Source organism: Mycetomoellerius zeteki, unplaced genomic scaffold (genome assembly GCF_001594055.1).
Source record: "Mycetomoellerius zeteki isolate Tzet28-1 unplaced genomic scaffold, Tzet1.0 scaffold39, whole genome shotgun sequence".
Classification (NCBI taxonomy): domain Eukaryota; kingdom Metazoa; phylum Arthropoda; class Insecta; order Hymenoptera; family Formicidae; genus Mycetomoellerius; species Mycetomoellerius zeteki.
In genome coordinates, this window is record NW_017257381.1 from 543,887 (window position 1) to 562,192 (window position 18,306).

Genomic DNA, 18,306 nt, shown 5'->3' on the forward strand with positions numbered 1-18,306 from the left:
AAATTCAACACTAAAAAGTTGACTTAGCTTCAGTCTTCTCTAATGGAATTTTCAAGACCAACTATAATTGTATAAAATTCAATTCAAGGTTAATACGAACATATAGTTTCAGTTTTGATTTTTAATTTTATAATTTGTTGAACCAATTATTTTTTATTCTACTAGATTGATTTTATTCGTTTATTCCGACCGAATTGTATATATGGTATAATAGCCGAAAGTGTTTAGTAGTCCAGTGTCCATTCTCAAGGATTCAAACATGTATATGAGGGAAGGGGATATGTACCGGTGAAGGAAGTTAATTCAGTGCGTTCGCGATAGTACTTCACGAACGAGTGCGACGATTCACCTCGATCGAGTACGCACAAGTTTTCCGGCTACGACGTACGTCCGTCGCGAGACAACCGCGTGCGCAATTTCAAGAGCGATGCACAGGTCAATTTATTTGACTCTTTGATTATCGTGGACAGTTGCATATATATCCGCGTGTCGGAGCGGTTCGCAACGGAAAATCTCTTTCTTTCGTGTAAATATAAATTGTAAATTGATTCCGTTAATGATGTGCTGCTTATATTCACTTCCCGTTTCTTTCTCTCGCAGGAGAAACCTGATCTTCCTGCATGCGTAATTTTGAATATTATCTCATCTTAAAAGCGGTGTTAATTTCAAAATGATATAACACTTTCATCGTTTATCACGTAATGCAATAACTCGTCCGATTTCCCATATCACATCCGGTTTTCTTTTAATCTCTGTATTGTTCAGAAATCGAAAGAGATGATACTTAATATTGATAGATATCTCTTATTTTTATAAGTAAATATAAATAATTTAAGTGGCTATAAAAAACAATAATGAAAGAGCATTGAACCACACCCTTATTTTTATATTTTGTGAAATATACATGTAATTTGTAAAGCACAAGTGACGTCCGGAAGTGAAAATGTATTTCGGCTACAATGATATCGCGGAGATCGCGGAGATATAAGAATATATATAATAAACACGTAAGAAATCCTCGTACTATATGTAAATACACAATACTTTTAATTGAAATTAAATAATCAGTTATTAATTATCAATTAATTTTTAATTATTCTATTAAAATTATTCATAAGAATATTAATTTACAAACATACGCATGTAATAGATTAGCATTTTTCTCTAAAATTCAAAAAGAATTAAGAAAAAAAGTGTTTTAAACCTTTCAGCCTGACTTTTTTTTCTAGGAATAATTAGCATTTAAACTCACGTCATTAAAATTCACGTCTTATTTAGTAAAGGTTTTAAAGATCGCAGATTATGAATCTGTAACCAAAATTCAAAATGGCAGATCCAATACGGAGGACTAAAATGTAAAATTTTTCTTCAATTTAATGAAATTCTATCTCACATCCTCTGTCCCATGCTTCAAGAAATTCCCATGAAATGTAAATAGAACTGATTCGGCCTTTTTTATTTACATTTTCTCAGCTGCATTAGATCTGACATCTTGAATTTAAAAATTTCGACTTTATATTCGTAATTAGCGACTCGAGTTTCACTCAAATCTAACAAAATTTAGTCCGCCAAGTTGAATTCATCATTTTAAATGTTGAATTTTTTACTGCAAATTCATCATCAATGACCTCAATAATTACAATTTACATGTGAATACAACAAAATTTATCATTTTGGTCTGTCACATTGAAAAATCCGTAATTTGAAATTAAATAGCGATTTATTTGTACATATATAATATTTATTATCCTTCAAAATGAGCGCACAAAGAATTCGTTATCTTAATTTTTGTGGAAGATATGTATTTTTCATCTTTATCCTATTTTACGAGTATTTGACGAAGTATGTAGATCAAAGGGTGAAACTTATGAGGGTACTGATTTTTTTGTAAAGAGTCCTATGCTATTTTTAAAGTAAGAAAGAAGTAGCTATTTTTATTTCTCTGTGGAAGATATTTTTTGAAAGACCATGATATACATATGAAGCATTCCATGTCAAATCGAGCACCTTTGAAATATCGTCATTTTTAAATTTTTTTTTAATTTACTGACATTCTACAGATAAAAATATGAAACACATATTTAACGAAAAAAATTTAAGATTCTCTTTGTAAAATTATTCACGCTTGTAAGTTGCAGAAATTCATAAAAAACGTCGCTCATGCGAACATTCAAATTATTATATCGTCGAAACCATTAGTTGTACAAAAAAAATGCAAGAGACCAATTTTAAATATCTTAATATTCTGTTTTATGGATGGGTTATTTTTAATTTATCATTTTCATATAAATAAATCATTTTCCATTTATTTACAATTTTTATTAACATTTTTCATCATCGGCTCATCAATTTAAAAATTTTGTAAAAATATCATCATATTCCTACTTCAATTATGAAGTAATCCTGAAAATTACAAAATGACGATATTTCAAAGGTGCCCGGTTTGACGTGGAATGCCTTATACATGTCCCACCAAACATGAAAGAATTTACAGAAGTTTTATTAAATAACATATTTAGACAATTTATTGTTTTTTTAAAAAAGCGAATAGATGCTAATAGAAGACTATGAATTGATCTTTGCGCCGATTTCGATGAAATTTAATTGGCAGAATTATATAGAGTGAATTCCTCGAATATAATGATACTCCTATTTAGGCCAGACAGTCGTTTGCAATATTAAAGAAAAAAGTGGCCAAAATTAATTCTAAATCAACACATAAAAGACACTGTCTTAAAATATGCAAAGGAGAAAAATAATTTTTACAACCACACAGGAAATACAGGGAAATTACATGATTATTGCTATAAGTAATTCAAATAATGCATTTTTGTCTTTATATTTTTGTATGATCAAGTATATGTAAATTGTCATACATACATATATATTTATTTTTCAATTTGTTTGACATATCAAATTTTTAGGTATCTGCTCTGGACTAATTTCAGCCATTTTTGGATTTTTCCTTTTAACTAGTAACTTTTAACTAGTACAAAACAGGCGCGCGTTACGCGCGCGCTATTTAGTATTTGACATTATTAAACTGCATTATAATTCCACTATACTATAACCTTTTTTTTTTTGTCAAAATCCATGCGCTTACTTCGTGAACGACGTAAACCGTTATCAATGCAATGACAACCGTTCACGAAGTAAGCGCATAGAGTGAACCAATCAGCATCGCGGAAAAGAGGCAATAATATACTTCGAGAGATTCCACAGACATTCGATGTTAACATGGATTTTTCAAATAGGATATTTCAGAAACGGTTAATCGTCGGCCTCTAAATAAGGTCATCTGCATTATATTCGGAGAAATTCACTTCATAATCTTATTAAATTTCATCGAATTCGATTGAGGTCAGGTATATCTTCCCTTATAAGATATATGATATAAATTTAAACATTTTAAATGTTTTATTGCAAGTGTACCTGCAAGAAATATAATAAACTGAAATAAAATTTTAAAAATGTAAACGGAACCGTATTAACAAATTATTAAATCAGACATTTATTTTCTTCGATAGATGCAAAAACTCCATAAAAGCGATTCGGTATGAATTTATCACGGAGATCGCGAGCAACGCGGCTCACTGTATTAATCTCACTGATCATTATCAACACACGATTATGCGTCGCTGAATCGAGCGGCGAATACCTTCAGAAGGCAATGATCGAGCTCCAAGAATTAAATATGCCGTCTAATAGTCTAACGATGTACGATCGATTGTCGTCGATGAACCTAGGCTATCAGCAGGGCTATCATGATCACAATAAGCATCGCAAGGTCGGTATCAACAATGTCCATCAAGGCGTGCAGAAGGCGATTGCGGATGTTCCTGTCGAATCCACGGGCAACATTATACGGCAGTATTACGCGGTACGTAAATTTACTTTAAATGAATCTAATTTACAAAAAAGTGAAAAGAAAAAATTAGAAGAAATTCTTATAGAGATTTTTCTTGTAAACGTACTTTAAATCTTTGGTATTTAGATTGAAAACGTAATAATTATTCCTTCGCATTTCTTTTTTATCCTTTATGTTTATTATTATTTTTCAATTTATCATCTTTTCTAATCTCAATCTCTTTCTGTTTAATTATTAATTTTTAGTAACCTTTGGAAAATTTGATAATCCTTTTATACCATTTTTCTATCTCTGTTTAATTATTATAATGCTTCAACAATCGATTTCTTTAAATTCAATTTTTTTCCTTAAATTGTTGATCATTAGTAATCTGGAAGCTTAATTGTTATTTATAATTGTCTTTTCTATCTTTTTCCATTTATTTTAACTTTTTAAAATAAAAATCAATTTCATTATTTTTAAACTCTTTTTTAATTTTGTTATTAATCGTTGGTAATTCAAAAGCTTGATAATTCTTTGTTATATTTTTATTGAGTTAGGGAAAAAGTCCCTTTACAAGCTGGTAAAAAGATCTTTCTCCAATATCTTCGTTAAAAATGATAAAAATTTTAATTGAAAAAAGGGTTTTAAAGCTTGAAATCTCTACTTTCGAATAGTTACTATATTGTTTGAATTTATATGAGTTTTGTAATTTTTACATATATAGAAAACTACAAGCTGAAAAAAAAGAAAAACTTTCTTTTTACTTTGTAGGTCTGTAGCGTGCCCAAAAAAAATTTGAGCAAATTTTCGATAATCTATCGTGAAAGCATGAAGCTTTCTCTACAAAATCATTTTTTTAAAATGTTCTTACGATTTTTTCTTCCTGAGTTACTCGCGGATTAAGTAAAAAGGAACATTCTGACTTTATTGCTTGTAACTCCGTTCAAAAGCGTCGTATCGCAATTAAGAATACATATTTTTAAATCTGAAACGTTGCTTTATCAAGTAGTGTAATTGCTAATTTTTTAAAAAATAGAATATATGGGTTGCTAAAAGTCTTTTTATCAACTTGTAAAAAGACTTTTTTCTTAACCTAATATTCTTTAACACTTATTTCTATCCTTTAAAAGCAGATTTCTTTAATTTCAATGTTTTTTCAACTTAATTATTCCTTTCTAGTAACCTGAAAATGATAATTATTCATAATTGTCTCTTCTATCTCTGCCTATTTATTTTAATTGTTTAAAATGTTAATTTGTCCAATTTCTTCTTTAATCTGAATGCTAGGTATGCTTGCAAATTTTTCAGGTACGCGACTCCACCGCTATGACTAGTCACCCGAAGGTGAAACAACCGGAGCCGCTAGCGTTTACACGAGCGGAATTGGCCGCGTTATACAAAAAGGCCTTGGAAAAAGGGTCAGCGATCAACGTAGCGTCGTTGATGGATGCTCTCAATGCCGCGGGCGGCAACGGCAACGGCAACACGCCGTCCGAGGCCGGTCATCCGCAGCTACCGGTTAAATCGATGTACAACTATTACTTCTTCCCGCTAAAAAGTTTCGCGTCTGAGCTGCAGAGAGATCATCACCAAGCTGCGGTAAGCGAAAGTCATGGATCCGTTGCGCCATCCGTTAGGCGCGAGCCGCAGATTTTTCCCGGTGCCGCAATCCGGTGTAACCAGATTTTACGCAAGTATATTAGTGTGCCCGCTATTTTGATTTATGTCGAAATGCTAATACACAATCAACGTAGCGTGCGCGAGCTTGTACAATACGAAACATACCTATTGCTCAGATTTTTTTTTTTCACGAAATATTACAGATATTTAGGAGGTCTCATACATTAGATCGAAAAAAATGTAATGGTAATTTTTCGAAATTTTTTTTAAAAAAAAAAGACCAATATTTATCGTTTTAAAATTTTGTGCATATTTTAATATAACTATTATAGAATACGTACAAATTTTTGTGTGAAAAAAAAGAGTATTATAAATAATGAAAATATCAACATTTAATTTGGCGCCTCGCCACGAAGTTATGATTTTGTGTATATCCTAGCGGCTGTAATTTTTGCTGGAAACAAAAATTAAGAAGTATTTTTAATTGTTACAGTTTTTTATCCTAAATGTAATTTTTTATCCACATGAGAAAATATGATATTAAAAAATTCTGAAAAAATTCTCAGAACTTTATGAGAAGAAAATAAATAATTTTTGTCTCTTGCTGTTTTTCTGTAAAATTGATAGTATTTGAGTCATACTTAGCCTTTTCTTATTTAATGTATTAATTCACATTGTTTTACAGATCATTCCAATGTACGCAGCTACGGAAACCACAGAGAGCACTCAGAAGCAGCTTATGAATCCACTCTTCGTGGCGATCGGCACATTCATTAGCATGGCACTTCTATTTATGATGGGTGTATTATTTTTACCGAAACTGCCGCACTTAGAACTTTTCAACGCGCGATTAGCCGACAACGATGACTTTTTGCGTTTGACAACATTTGTAATGAATGCCATAGACAAACGTAATCACTGGCAGAACTTCAACACAACTAGCTGAGAGCACGTATATAAAGTAAAAAATGTACTGTATTCTTACATTAGATGAGATTGAAAATACTATCGAATGTATGTTCTGTATAAAGTGTTTGAATCGCGATCGATAAAGGAAAAGAATTGCAAAAGAAATATTTACTGTATAATAGGGATTTACTGTATAAACGGTTATTTTTCATTAATGCCGCGGTTACAACAGTTAACTGTTTACTTCAAAATAACCGGTTATTTAAAATAGCAAAGCCTGTGGAGACAGATTTAGAGTAGAGCCTGCTACCAATTTTTGATTGCAGAAAGGCAACAAGTTGTACACAGAGTTTGTACTATCAGTTAATAATATATAATAATAATAATAAGTGTATCTACAAAGTCTTATGCTATTATAACCCTATAGGCGTAAAATATTCCTAGAATGTTATATAAATATTATTTAAAAAATTAAAATAAGTTATTATATAATATATTGAGAATATTGTATATTTTTTAATGTTATGAGTTATGAGACATATGTCCACTTGTATAAATATCCTTGGTATATTTCCTTTAACATCCCTGAAATATTATCAAAATATTTATCAATATTAATTTTTTTAATATTAGTGCAGTTTGAATTCACAATCCAGTAACGAAAATGTCTTATCAGTCTATACTGCGTCTTGTGCTTAAATAATGTTTCAGTGTGATTTTACGTACATATCCAGTCCTACTGCACGCAAACATTATTTTCAGTCTTTAAACATACTTTTAAACTAAATCGGCATAACAGTTTCACAAATTAAAGTAAATGTGTGTGTTATGATACTTTTTAATATTCATACAATATTACAGTAACACTAAATAATGTTATTTTTAATAATCATGTAATATTATTAGGAGTGGACATATAACCATCCATTAATGTTTCAAGAATATTATTTAATATTCTGGAAATATGCCTAAAATATTATTTAAAATTAAATAATATTATGTGCCTATAGGAAAGTATTATATTATTATAAAGATGTAATCTAAAATTAAATTCGTTTAGTAAGGGTTAATATAAGATGAGATCGGCATTAACGAAAGATAATATTTATTTAGTATAACATTATAATATACTTTTATTTTTAAAATGCAATAAATTTTTGTACATAAATATTGATAATCAACTAAAAATACATTAATGAGAAAATACTAATTAAGTAGTATTACATGAATCTGCAAATGTATTGTGCTCTTTTTTTTTAATAGAATCCGTACTGATAATGAATTAATAATGAAGGAAATAGAGATAAATAATGCACTCCAGCTGCTCAGGGAATATAGATATGTATACGTATGTGTGCACAAAGTATATGAAAAACCACTTTCTACACTACTCAACAAAAAATAGAGAACACTTTCGAACACGCTCAAAATTGCACAATATTCAGAACACTATAACTCGGTAAAAAATCGTCGCAGAAAATAAATCGAAAAAGCATTTTAAAGCGTGAAATCTCTACTTTTCAAATCGGTAATCGATATTTCAATTTGATCGATCCTTCATGGAGCTACGTGGATACAAATGGATACCCGTCAAATTTGAAAATTTTGATTAAATTTGACAAAGGTCTGTGGCGTGTACTAAAAATTGCACAATAATGCGGTTCACAGCATTCGAAAGAGTGAATCTTTACTTTCAATTTGTTTTTTTATTGATCGTTCTACGATTTTTTTTCATCGAGTTATTGAACATTGTAGCAAAAATGACACTTTTACTTTTATAGTGTTCTGAATATTGTGCAATTTTGAGCGTGTTCGAGTGTTCCCTACTTTTTGTTGAGTAGTGTATTTTGAGAGTGTATGTACCTATCCGTTTTTTATCATATCTCTGGATTTTACAATACAAAAAAATTCTAACATACAAATTGCGGATACAGTATCAAAAGAACAGAAAGGAAGGCACACGTTGAGACGCTATACGTTAAAATGTTGTCACATTTCGCCCCATATTTTCATCTAACTACTTAATCATCAGTCAGTTCGATTGGCAGTTTCCTTCTCCGCCGCCTTTCTTTTCAACATTTGCCTCTGATGCTCATATTCAAAATCCTCTTCGCTCAAATTCAACCTCTGAATCTGCATTAAGAAAAATACAGATAATATATAATATTTCATCTTATTTATAAAAGCATAAAAATTACGTTAAAATCTTATAATTTTAACCCTTAATGTATCATCATAGAAATAACACTGGTATATGGTAAATCAACCCAATTTGATTTTGCTTGTTTCATAAAAATGAACACATTGTAAAAGACATGTTTTTCAATCAAAATGCCATGTTAAAAACATAATAGTAAATTACAGTATATATCTTCATATAAAAAAAATAAGCAATCGAAAAAACATTGCAAAAGCATTAGAAAAAATGCCATACCGAAAAAACGTTTGAGTTAAAATAAAAATCTTTGAAAAATGTAAAAAAATTAAATTAGAAATAAATTTACCAATTTTATATAGTAATTATTATCAATTTAACTTAACTACATAATAGTTTATTAAAAAATATCGTTTATAATAAATGTAATTCTTTTGTAATATTCATATTTGCGTAAAAAAGTGTGCACCTGATAAACCAAGACCTCCTCCTCCATGATATGTTGGGGTGGATTTCTCAGCACTTGGAGGGTTTCGTATGTCGTTGGACAACGTTTGGTAAGAGAAGTACGACCTAGACTACCTTTCAATAGTACCAGACCTACTTTGAAGATCACTTTCACGCCTTCGCAAAGGAACATATCCCATATGCGCAAGATACTTTCCCACGGCAATGTTCGCGTGTAAACGCACAAAAACCATTCCGTCATATATAAGATTGGTTCCATTTTTTGTTTTTTCTAAAATAGTAAATACGATCAATTAAATCCCTAACTAATTTATGATCAGTCTATAACTTAAAAAAAAAAAAAAAAATTTTATTATAAAATTCTTATTTACATTGTTCGAGAAACATAAAAATTCTATTAACTACAGAGTTGTTTTAAAAAAATTCCACGTATAATTAAAATTGATTTTCAATTTGTTTTTCTAAAACGATCGATATAATTATATAGAAAATTTACATAAGAATTCATGTGTACTAACTAGATGTTTATACGCAACGGGCGAGACTCTCTTCAAAAGAGCGAAGAGAATATCTCCATCGCGCAGCAACGTTTCCATGCCCTGACTATAATAACCGATGAGATACTTGTCACATATCGCAACGAGACACCAAAATGCTTGCACTGCCGGCATATGCATCAGCAAAAATGCAGCGATAGGCGCTTGAGCTTGGCAGTAGCCCACTTTGCTGTTCAGAATGGAGTACGCCTTGAGAACTTGGAACAGTTCCTGCTGTCCAGGTGCATTCTCGACGAACATTTCATGATGTGGAAACTGACGATGGAGATCCTTCTTGATGTCTTCTATGTATTTGGACTCACCGGGTCGTTTGATCAGTTCTTCATACAAATTTGGGTTCTCGTTCATTAGAAGCTGACCACCACATAGGTTTAGCCAGGCGCGTAGTCTCACAGAAGGTGGTATACCTTTGCGGCATCTCTCACGGACTTTACGGTAATTCGTAGTCATAAAAAGACTCCAATTGTTCAGCATCTGTATCCATTTTCTTTCCCTTCGCAATATCACATCAGGTGGTATAGATTGTTTCCTATTTCATAAAGTCATTATATTACAATAAAATTTAACTTCTTGAAAACACTTATTGAAATGTTGTCATGTTAAAAAGAGGTTAAATTACCTTTCTGGACTGTATTGTGAACCGCCTAGAAATCCGTGACGATCAGGTACGGTAGAGATTACTGATCCTTGATATATACTACTGGCCTCTGATTCTGTTTCCTCATTCAACTCCTCATCGTTGCGTGATACAATCGAAGCTGCCATAGCATCTTTTTACTCCTCTAAAAAAATATTGCTTGTTATACATATAATATAAATAGTATATACAGTATCAAAAAAAGGATGGAACAAAAATAATGTGCAATGTAAATTTTTCGTTATTTTATTTTTTAATAAAGATATCAATGCCGTTTTTTAATATAATATGTTATTCAGAAACACATACTAAAACTTATTTGTGAAAGAAAATAAATAAAAGAAACTATTATACAAACTTCTACCATTAATTATTTCTTCCTGTCAAATTTGAGGGGAGTGGGGGAGGAGCTTCCCCCTGCTCAGTGTGTACATACATCAGTACATGTCGTGATAGCTCCGTTATCCAATTATCTCACTATTTACAATTTATCAAATTCGCGTACATTTGCAAAATAAACATGTGTCGTCTGCCAATAGAATATGTTTCGCGTTACTTCATTGTTAGCTACGCCTCATAGCATTCGTAGCACTCGTAGCGCGAACGTATTAACGCCTACTTCGCGATTGACAGATCACTCGATCATCACGACAATCAAAAATCCACGCAGAGAGAGAAAGAAAGAAAGAGAGAGGGGGGAGGAGAGGAGGGAGGCTATTTCCTGTCTCATAACATGTAGGAAGCACGACGTGGTAATTTTATAGCCCGTCGTAGCAATTAATCACGATACCTATGCGATATCAATGAGACAGTGGAGGGAAAGGGAAAGGACGAAACGACGCAGGACTTTTTCTTTTCAGACTTTTGGATTGAAAAAAAAGTATGTAACAGAATGCGGCAATCGGCATCCGATTGGACGAGTCCGGATAGCGACGAGTGCAACTGCGAAAATTACGCACGCGACTGTGGGCGCAACTTTCACGTGGCGATGATAATCGGACTTACCGTAAATTTTCGCCGAATTTGACATTTCAAGGTGTCGCAGATACACCGACACCTCACCCGTACAACTCACCACGACTCATTCAACTGTTGCTCAGCTCACTATTGTGTACCATGGTCCATGGTGTGTACATACATACATATATACAATAGCTCTGTCGAGTCGACTTGTTTACACTTTTTTACACTTTTTACACTTAAAATGAGATAGATATATTTGGCACTGAAAAGAAAGAAAGCGCAGATGCTGAGTGTAAAAAGTATAAGCTGAATAAACCAAATAGTACGACAGTCTTAAGGCCCGTCTACAATACACATAGTAAGCTTGGTTTAAGAAGTAATGCCTAATTCACACTGGACGCAGCAAGCGTCAAGCACGGACGCAGCGGAGCAGCAACCAATCAGTGAGGCGATATTTACAGCGGCATAAACAATATCCAATGTCGATTATTCTTCGACTGTGATTGGTCAATTTTTTACTTTTACTTCTTAAACCAAGCTTATTACGTGTATTGTAAACGGGCCATAATGCGTCGTCATAAAGGCCATCACGTACAAAAATTTTAGTCGGAATCGTAAGATCGCAAGCAAATCGACCAATCACAATCAAAATTAAGATCTCGTGTTTTTAAACGCTCGACTGTGATTGGCCGATTTGCTTACAGCCTTACGATTACGACTAAAATTGGCTGCGTTCAGCAGACTCAACAGTTTTGCAACCGTTTTATGATTGTCTGCTGAGATAGGACCATTCTTCTAGATCTAAAAGTATGATCCAATTAGCGCGAAGGAAACTTCCAACAGTTGCAAAACAAACGTTCTGCTGAACGCAGCCATTGTTGTACGTGTAAAGCTGGTTCTACATTAGTCGCATCACAGCGTCGCAAGCGTTGCGGTCCAATCAACGTCAGGCTAGCTCGACTCTGATTGGACTGCAACGCTTGCAACGCTGCGATGCGATTAATGTAAAACCAGCTTAATGCGGCCGTTAACTGACCAATCGCATTTGCTGTTTAGAAGAATTGACCAATTACGGTTGACAGTTGATCACGATCAACCTTAATCGACGTTGGTGAAACTGGCCCATAGTCGGTTCTTATTTCAAGACCGTCTTAAGTAATGCCTTAATACGCTAATGCGGCTCTCTGATTGATTCGTGCCATCTCAAGGCTGAACTTAAGACGATCTTGAATATGGCTGCTTTCCTTTTAGGAGACACAGTCGACGCAAGTATCGTTCTAGCTTTGTCACTCTCTGAATATCAAGAAGGATAGAACGATGCTTGTGTCGATTTGTGTCATCAAATGGAAAGCAGTGTATAAGAACTGACTATGAATACCAGCCTTAATGCCGTCAGTCGCCTGATAGATCGGCACTGATCGGCATAGGTCGATGTCGATGCCGTCGATGGTATTGTCGTCCGTCCGTGGCCGTGGCCGCGCTTGCGATGCGTCTACTGCCGTGGTGTGTTTCTGCACATGGCCGTGCCGTTCGACGGATCTTCACGTTGTTCCGTGGCATTCGGCGATCCGCCACTGGTAAACGTGCGTTTTTACAACGAATTTTACTCGTTGTTAACGAGAAACACGCGTTTTTCTCACTGAAATATGTGGAAAGCTGATTTTCGCGACACGAGAAATACTTGGTCGATGGGAAATGCACGACTATCTTTCACTGTTACTTGGATGGGTCTGGGTCTTACCACTTATCACAGACATCGTTTTGGTATTTGTTTGACACCGCGACGCGAATTGCTATTTCCTCGGAACTATTTCTCGTCGTGATCATGTTACACTCATCATGCGACACTCTTCATGTGTTTTTTCCCAAAGATTCGAAGTGATTATACAAAGAGGCATCGAATACAATCATCGCGCGATATTCAAGGACATGAAAATGTCTCGAATTCTATGGAATACAATACGTCTCACATTTTCTATTCTACGACTTTATAAGAATTTTTTTCATCACTCATGCAAATTAGTGATACTTTCTCTGTTTCCATAATAATTATTCTTATCAGTCAATCTTATATAAAAAATTATTTTTTGTTCAGTATATTTATGAACAGTAACGATCTTTTTCTATTTAAAATAAAATTTTATGAATAATAAGTATAACTTGTTCTTAAAATAATACATATATCTGTGCATATTATTCTTAATAGGATATAATTTTTAGGATTGTATTTACTGTTTTTAAAAGAATTGTATTACGCTTCACATCCACCATGACTACATCCTCAGAAGATGTGCTGATGCAAGTGAGTCAAGTACGTTATAAAAAAGGGGATGGTACTTTATATGTAATGAACGAACGAATAGCATGGATGCTTGATAACAGAGATACTGTTTCTGTCAGCCATAAATATGCTGATATTAAATGTAAGACTTAAAGTTGTGTATAAGTATAACAAATTGATGTAATTAGTTTAATGTTTTAGTTTATATACATATATATGTATGATATGTTTATTCATGTATGTTATTGTCAAATAATGTATGTAAATATATAAATTATATATCAATCAATAAACGAATGAAATTATTGATTCCTTCTTTGCAGTGCAAAAAATATCACCAGAGGGAAAATCAAAAATACAACTACAGGTGGTGTTGCATGATGGCACATCATCCACATTTCATTTTGTAAATAAAAATGGACAAGAAGCACAAATTAAAGATCGCGACGATGTAAAAGAGTTATTGCAACAGTTACTACCAAAATTTAAGCGAAAAGTTAACAAGGAGCTAGAAGAAAAAAATAGGTAAGGCTTAATTTAATTTAAGTTAATATTTGTAAAGAGTACTTCACAAATAATTGATGAACAATTTATTTACAAACACATTCCTTTTTTTTAGAACTCTTCAAGAACATCCTATGTTGCTTCAATTATATCGTGATCTAGTAATCACGCAAGTTATATCATCGGAAGAATTTTGGTCACAACATGCTGCAGAGTATACACAAGCTAAAAAGATACAACGTCAAGAGATAGGTGTTAATAGTGCTTTCCTGGTAATAATGCTTTCTTTTATAAAGATGTTAGATTTTTGCTTAACATATAAATTGTGAATAACGGATTGATCAAATTTTTTAGGCGGATATTAAGCCACAAACTGACGGTTGCAATGGATTAAAATACAATTTAACTGTCGATGTGATAGAATGTATATTTAAGACTTATCCAGCCGTTAAAAGGAAACATCAAGAAAATGTGCCTCATAAAATGTCAGAGTCAGATTTCTGGACAAAATTCTTTCAATCACATTATTTTCACAGAGACCGTATCAATACTGGGACCAAGGATCTTTTTACCGAATGTGCCAAAATAGATGATCAAGAACTTAAGAAAGATCTTCAAACTGAGATAAATGATCCTTTGGTAGATATTACTTCCTTTGAGGATCAAACATTAGATGAAAATTATGGAAGCGGTTGTAGTAAAGCAGATAAAACCTCTGGAAATATAGTACATCAAAATATGATCAAGAGATTTAATCAACATAGCATAATGGTTATGAAAGCTAGCACTGCCAAACAGTTGATACAAACCAATCAACCACAATTAAATGGATCTACACCATCTGCAAGTAAAATAGCGAACAACGAACTAGATGATGAACCAAAGACTAAAAAAGTACAACTTTGCACTCCATTTGATGTATTTACAATTTATGTTTGGTGGGATTGAGGATGGGTTATTTAACCTTTTTAAATATATTTTTTACAGCGTAGAATACAAGAGAAGATAACTTATGATGATCTTGACAAGAGCTGTGACATAAATACAAATAATGGAGCACCGTTAAATCTAATGCATGTAGATAGATATTTGCATGGACCTATACCAAACTACGGAAGTACAGAACCAACTTTGGAAGAATTGTTCATTACATTAAATCACTTAAAAAAAGAAGCTTCTGGATGGTTATCCGGTAGTATATTACCGCGACAAGCAGCCACTTCTTTAGTTAGTCCAGCTGCGGCAGTATCAGCTTTAGGTGAATTAACACCTGGTGGATCTTTAATGAAAGGTTTCCGAGAAGAAAGTCTTGGACGTAAGAATATATTCTTCATATTACAAATGACATATTATATATAATATTTAGTAAATTATCATTAGTGACTTTTTGCATTCTTTAGTCAATGTGAAATAATTTAAATATAAATAAATAAGACAAAAATTCATACATAAGGTTATAGGAATTACTCTCTGGTTGTTGTAAATTTCGAGATTAATATAATTTCGAAATTATATGGTATTGTGTAATGTAATATATTCTCGAAATTTACAACAACCAGAGAGTAACTCCTATAACCTTATGTATGAATTTTTGTTTTATTGTTATTAAAGGAGTCTATAACTTATTAGTTATTAATTTAAATTTATTATTATTGTTAATTTAAATATATATAGATATAAATACATAAATATAGGTAAATAATTATGTAAATATACATATTATAGAGTTAATACCGAAAGATTTAGAGAAGGAATTACGTAACGTGTATGTGTGTATATGTGAGTTGTTGAGACACTTCTGGCGAAGTTTTCCTCCGACAACACCACAGCTTGAAGAAAAAGCAATCAGAATGCACGAAGCTTTACATAGATTTCATTCCGCTAAACTAAAACCCTTTGAAGTAAGTAAATGGTGACTTCATATACACAAATAAGCATGTTATTCATTTATACAAAATTCATTATTCTATAATATATGAATTCCATTTCTCCCAGGATCGTGTGCAAAGAGAATTCTCTGCAGTTAGTCAACATTTGACGAGTCATCTTAATCAATTGTTAACTACCGCATATAGGAAGTTTGCAGTATGGCAACAGCGAAAAATGCAAATGAGGTAGCCCTTCATTAAGGTCCTCGTAAAACAGTAACGTAAATAAAGCAGCAATATTGGTCACATATTGCATTTCTTAATGTTACCGTAATTAGATATTAATGTCAATGTATTTTACGAGAAGAAAAAAAACCAAAGCTATGCCGGGTCTATGCGTCCTAGTGCTACCACATACTATTTATTTATTTTTTTTTTAACGCGATTATAACTTTTTAATTTTGTTTTTTAAACACTAAATCCAATCACAATCGATAATATATTAATTTCCTTATAAAAAATACAATTTACAGCTTATTTATTTATTTTTATAACAAATACATTTAAAAATGCACAGACATTCTAAAAATATCTTATTCTAGAAAATATGTATTTGTAAATTTATGTAAGAAAATGATGTAGTTGCATACAGTTATCTATCATCTGTAATATGTGACTGTTTTAGTTCAACTTGTGAGAGAAACGAATGATTACAAATATTGTATGATATCAAAGTAACTGTGATACCGCCACTGTATAATCAAGTTTGTTAAAAGTTAGTTAATTCATTTTGATAATGCCTTCGTGATTACAATTTGTATCGATTGTATTTTATTGATTCATACACAATACTTTGTTACTATTTATTTATTTATTATTTGATCTCTCCTTATTTTCGTATAATAAGCGAAGGTTGAAATCCTTTATTGTAGTTGCGATTGAGTCAATACGTTTAAATTTAAATCTCTAGATGTCTCGACGAAGTTGTATATTTCCTATCATTCTACCAAGGACACAGTGGCATTGGTATACTTTATGATATCTGCGATATACTCAACTAAGTGTCTTAATTGTTGAATCCTATTTTTCTCTCGTGCTACCGGGTACGGCGATCCGTGAGTTTTCGTAAACTACTTACTTGATCTTTATCGTAGCAATAAAATTTGGCAGTTGTAAGAATATAAGTGTACCTATATTTCTCAATTGATTGACGCTGTTATAATTATTACTTAAGGGCTAGCAATAGTGACGAGAAAAACTCATTTACACCTCATTTGTGGTACAGATACATATCTGCACTCCACCGTATATTTGGCCTTGTAGAAGAAATATTTTGTCATGAAACTTGTTTTTTACTTATATTTTATGAAACTATGAAGCCTCCTAAAGAGAGAGAGCTGGATTTTGAAATTTTATTCTTAAAGATAGTATAATAAATAAAATAATCTGTTCATTACTCAAACCTTAAACTTCGAAATAGATTAATTTTATGAAAAATAAGTCGTCAATTTTGAGCAAAAGTATTAATATTTTTGCTCTCTCTCTCTCTCTCTCTCTCTTATATTTTACTATTTTTGATTTACTATAATTGGAAGTAACAGGATTACCTGGATTTTTGTGTAAATTATGATCCACGCATCAAAATGAGGTGCAAGTAAACAGTCGATAATATAGAAAATGATACCGCACAATGGTGACACTGATTTTTATTTTTATTAAATTTATGTTATAATTACAATGAAATTATTTCCTAAATTATGAGACTGTTTTTCTAAATCTTCCCATATTATTCCCAAACTTTTGTAATAAAAGAAAACGAGAAATGTTAAATATTCCTACTAACTATACGCTCGATTAATTTTCATTGATTATAAATAAATTATTATTTCCTAAATTATGAGACTATTTTCCTAAATTTTCCCAAATTATTCCAATAAAAGAAAAAATAAAAAATCAAACTTATCTGCTAAATATACGGCGGTCAATCTCTATTGGCTAGTCTGGTTTGTCCGACTGTGGCCATGAACGTGAAAACAACCGAGAAGATAAACGCGAAGTCTCACCAATGGACGTGATGTCATAGGTTAGGAAGACAATGGCTGCGTTCAGCAGACTCAACAGTTTTGCAACCGTTTTATGATTGTCTGCTGAGATAGGACCATTCTTCTAGATCTAAAAGTATGATCCAATTAGCGCGAAGGAAACTTCCAACAGTTGCAAAACAAACGTTCTGCTGAACGCAGCCATTAGGTCTGTTTTCTGTGACTGAACTAGTGTACACTTTTGGAACTTAAAGTGAGATAGATATATGTTTGATATTTAACGAAAGTGAGAAAGAGAGTTCTAGTGCAGTCTAGTGCAGGAACAGAAAACAGACCAATTAATTACGCGAATTGTATACGTTGTTAGAAAACACCCGTTGCCACATGCTGGATTCACACTGCATCCGATTTTCGTCGTACGCTCTGTAACCAATCAGAAAACAGGATTCCGA

The 18,306-nt window shown here is 32.4% G+C and overlaps 3 protein-coding genes across 6 annotated transcripts; 2 read left to right on the forward strand and 1 right to left on the reverse strand.

Moving 5' to 3' along the window:
* Positions 1-335: 335 nt before the first annotated feature.
* On the forward strand, positions 336-6,675 carry LOC108726138 (uncharacterized). Of its 2 annotated transcripts, none has more exons than XM_018453527.1 (4): positions 336-526; positions 3,528-3,880; positions 5,159-5,449; positions 6,156-6,675. In XM_018453527.1, the coding sequence occupies exons 2-4, from the start codon at positions 3,557-3,559 to the stop codon at positions 6,414-6,416; spliced, it is 876 nt and encodes a 291-aa protein (XP_018309029.1). In that variant the 5' UTR covers positions 336-526; positions 3,528-3,556; the 3' UTR covers positions 6,417-6,675. The 2 variants fall into 2 exon arrangements, with proteins under 2 accessions (XP_018309029.1, XP_018309030.1); XM_018453528.1 differs by lacking the exon at positions 336-526 and adding an exon at positions 933-1,007.
* Positions 6,676-7,616: 941 nt separating this feature from the next.
* wkd (TBC1 domain family member whacked) lies at positions 7,617-11,335 on the reverse strand. Of its 2 annotated transcripts, none has more exons than XM_018453514.1 (5): positions 11,202-11,335; positions 10,179-10,341; positions 9,521-10,088; positions 9,004-9,273; positions 7,617-8,512 (listed from the first exon to the last, which is right to left on the reverse strand). In XM_018453514.1, the coding sequence occupies exons 2-5, from the start codon at positions 10,322-10,324 to the stop codon at positions 8,408-8,410; spliced, it is 1,089 nt and encodes a 362-aa protein (XP_018309016.1). In that variant the 5' UTR covers positions 10,325-10,341; positions 11,202-11,335; the 3' UTR covers positions 7,617-8,407. The 2 variants fall into 2 exon arrangements, with proteins under 2 accessions (XP_018309016.1, XP_018309017.1); XM_018453515.1 differs by lacking the exon at positions 11,202-11,335 and adding an exon at positions 10,561-10,868.
* A 1,263-nt stretch (positions 11,336-12,598) lies between these two features.
* On the forward strand, positions 12,599-16,285 carry Tfb1 (transcription factor B1). Of its 2 annotated transcripts, none has more exons than XM_018453517.1 (8): positions 12,599-12,736; positions 13,380-13,582; positions 13,764-13,965; positions 14,060-14,216; positions 14,299-14,838; positions 14,932-15,259; positions 15,670-15,845; positions 15,940-16,285. In XM_018453517.1, the coding sequence occupies exons 1-8, from the start codon at positions 12,606-12,608 to the stop codon at positions 16,060-16,062; spliced, it is 1,860 nt and encodes a 619-aa protein (XP_018309019.1). In that variant the 5' UTR covers positions 12,599-12,605; the 3' UTR covers positions 16,063-16,285. The 2 variants fall into 2 exon arrangements, with proteins under 2 accessions (XP_018309019.1, XP_018309020.1); XM_018453518.1 differs by having other exon boundaries at positions 12,665-12,742.
* The last annotated feature ends 2,021 nt before the right edge of the window (positions 16,286-18,306 follow it).

Coding starts and splice junctions, on each gene's coding strand:
- Tfb1 (XM_018453517.1), top strand. CDS start 12,606: ATGGTATTGTCGTCCGTCCGTGGCCGTGGCCGCGCTTGCGATGCGTCT. Junction 12,737..13,379: donor CATTCGGCGATCCGCCACTG/GTAAACGTGCGT, acceptor TATAATTTTTAG/GATTGTATTTACTGTTTTTA. Junction 13,583..13,763: donor TAAATATGCTGATATTAAAT/GTAAGACTTAAA, acceptor CCTTCTTTGCAG/TGCAAAAAATATCACCAGAG.
- wkd (XM_018453514.1), bottom strand. CDS start 10,324: ATGGCAGCTTCGATTGTATCACGCAACGATGAGGAGTTGAATGAGGAA. Junction 10,089..10,178: donor TCACAATACAGTCCAGAAAG/GTAATTTAACCT, acceptor TTTATGAAATAG/GAAACAATCTATACCACCTG. Junction 9,274..9,520: donor CCGTTGCGTATAAACATCTA/GTTAGTACACAT, acceptor TTACTATTTTAG/AAAAAACAAAAAATGGAACC.
- LOC108726138 (XM_018453527.1), top strand. CDS start 3,557: ATGAATTTATCACGGAGATCGCGAGCAACGCGGCTCACTGTATTAATC. Junction 3,881..5,158: donor TTATACGGCAGTATTACGCG/GTACGTAAATTT, acceptor CAAATTTTTCAG/GTACGCGACTCCACCGCTAT. Junction 5,450..6,155: donor GAGATCATCACCAAGCTGCG/GTAAGCGAAAGT, acceptor ATTGTTTTACAG/ATCATTCCAATGTACGCAGC.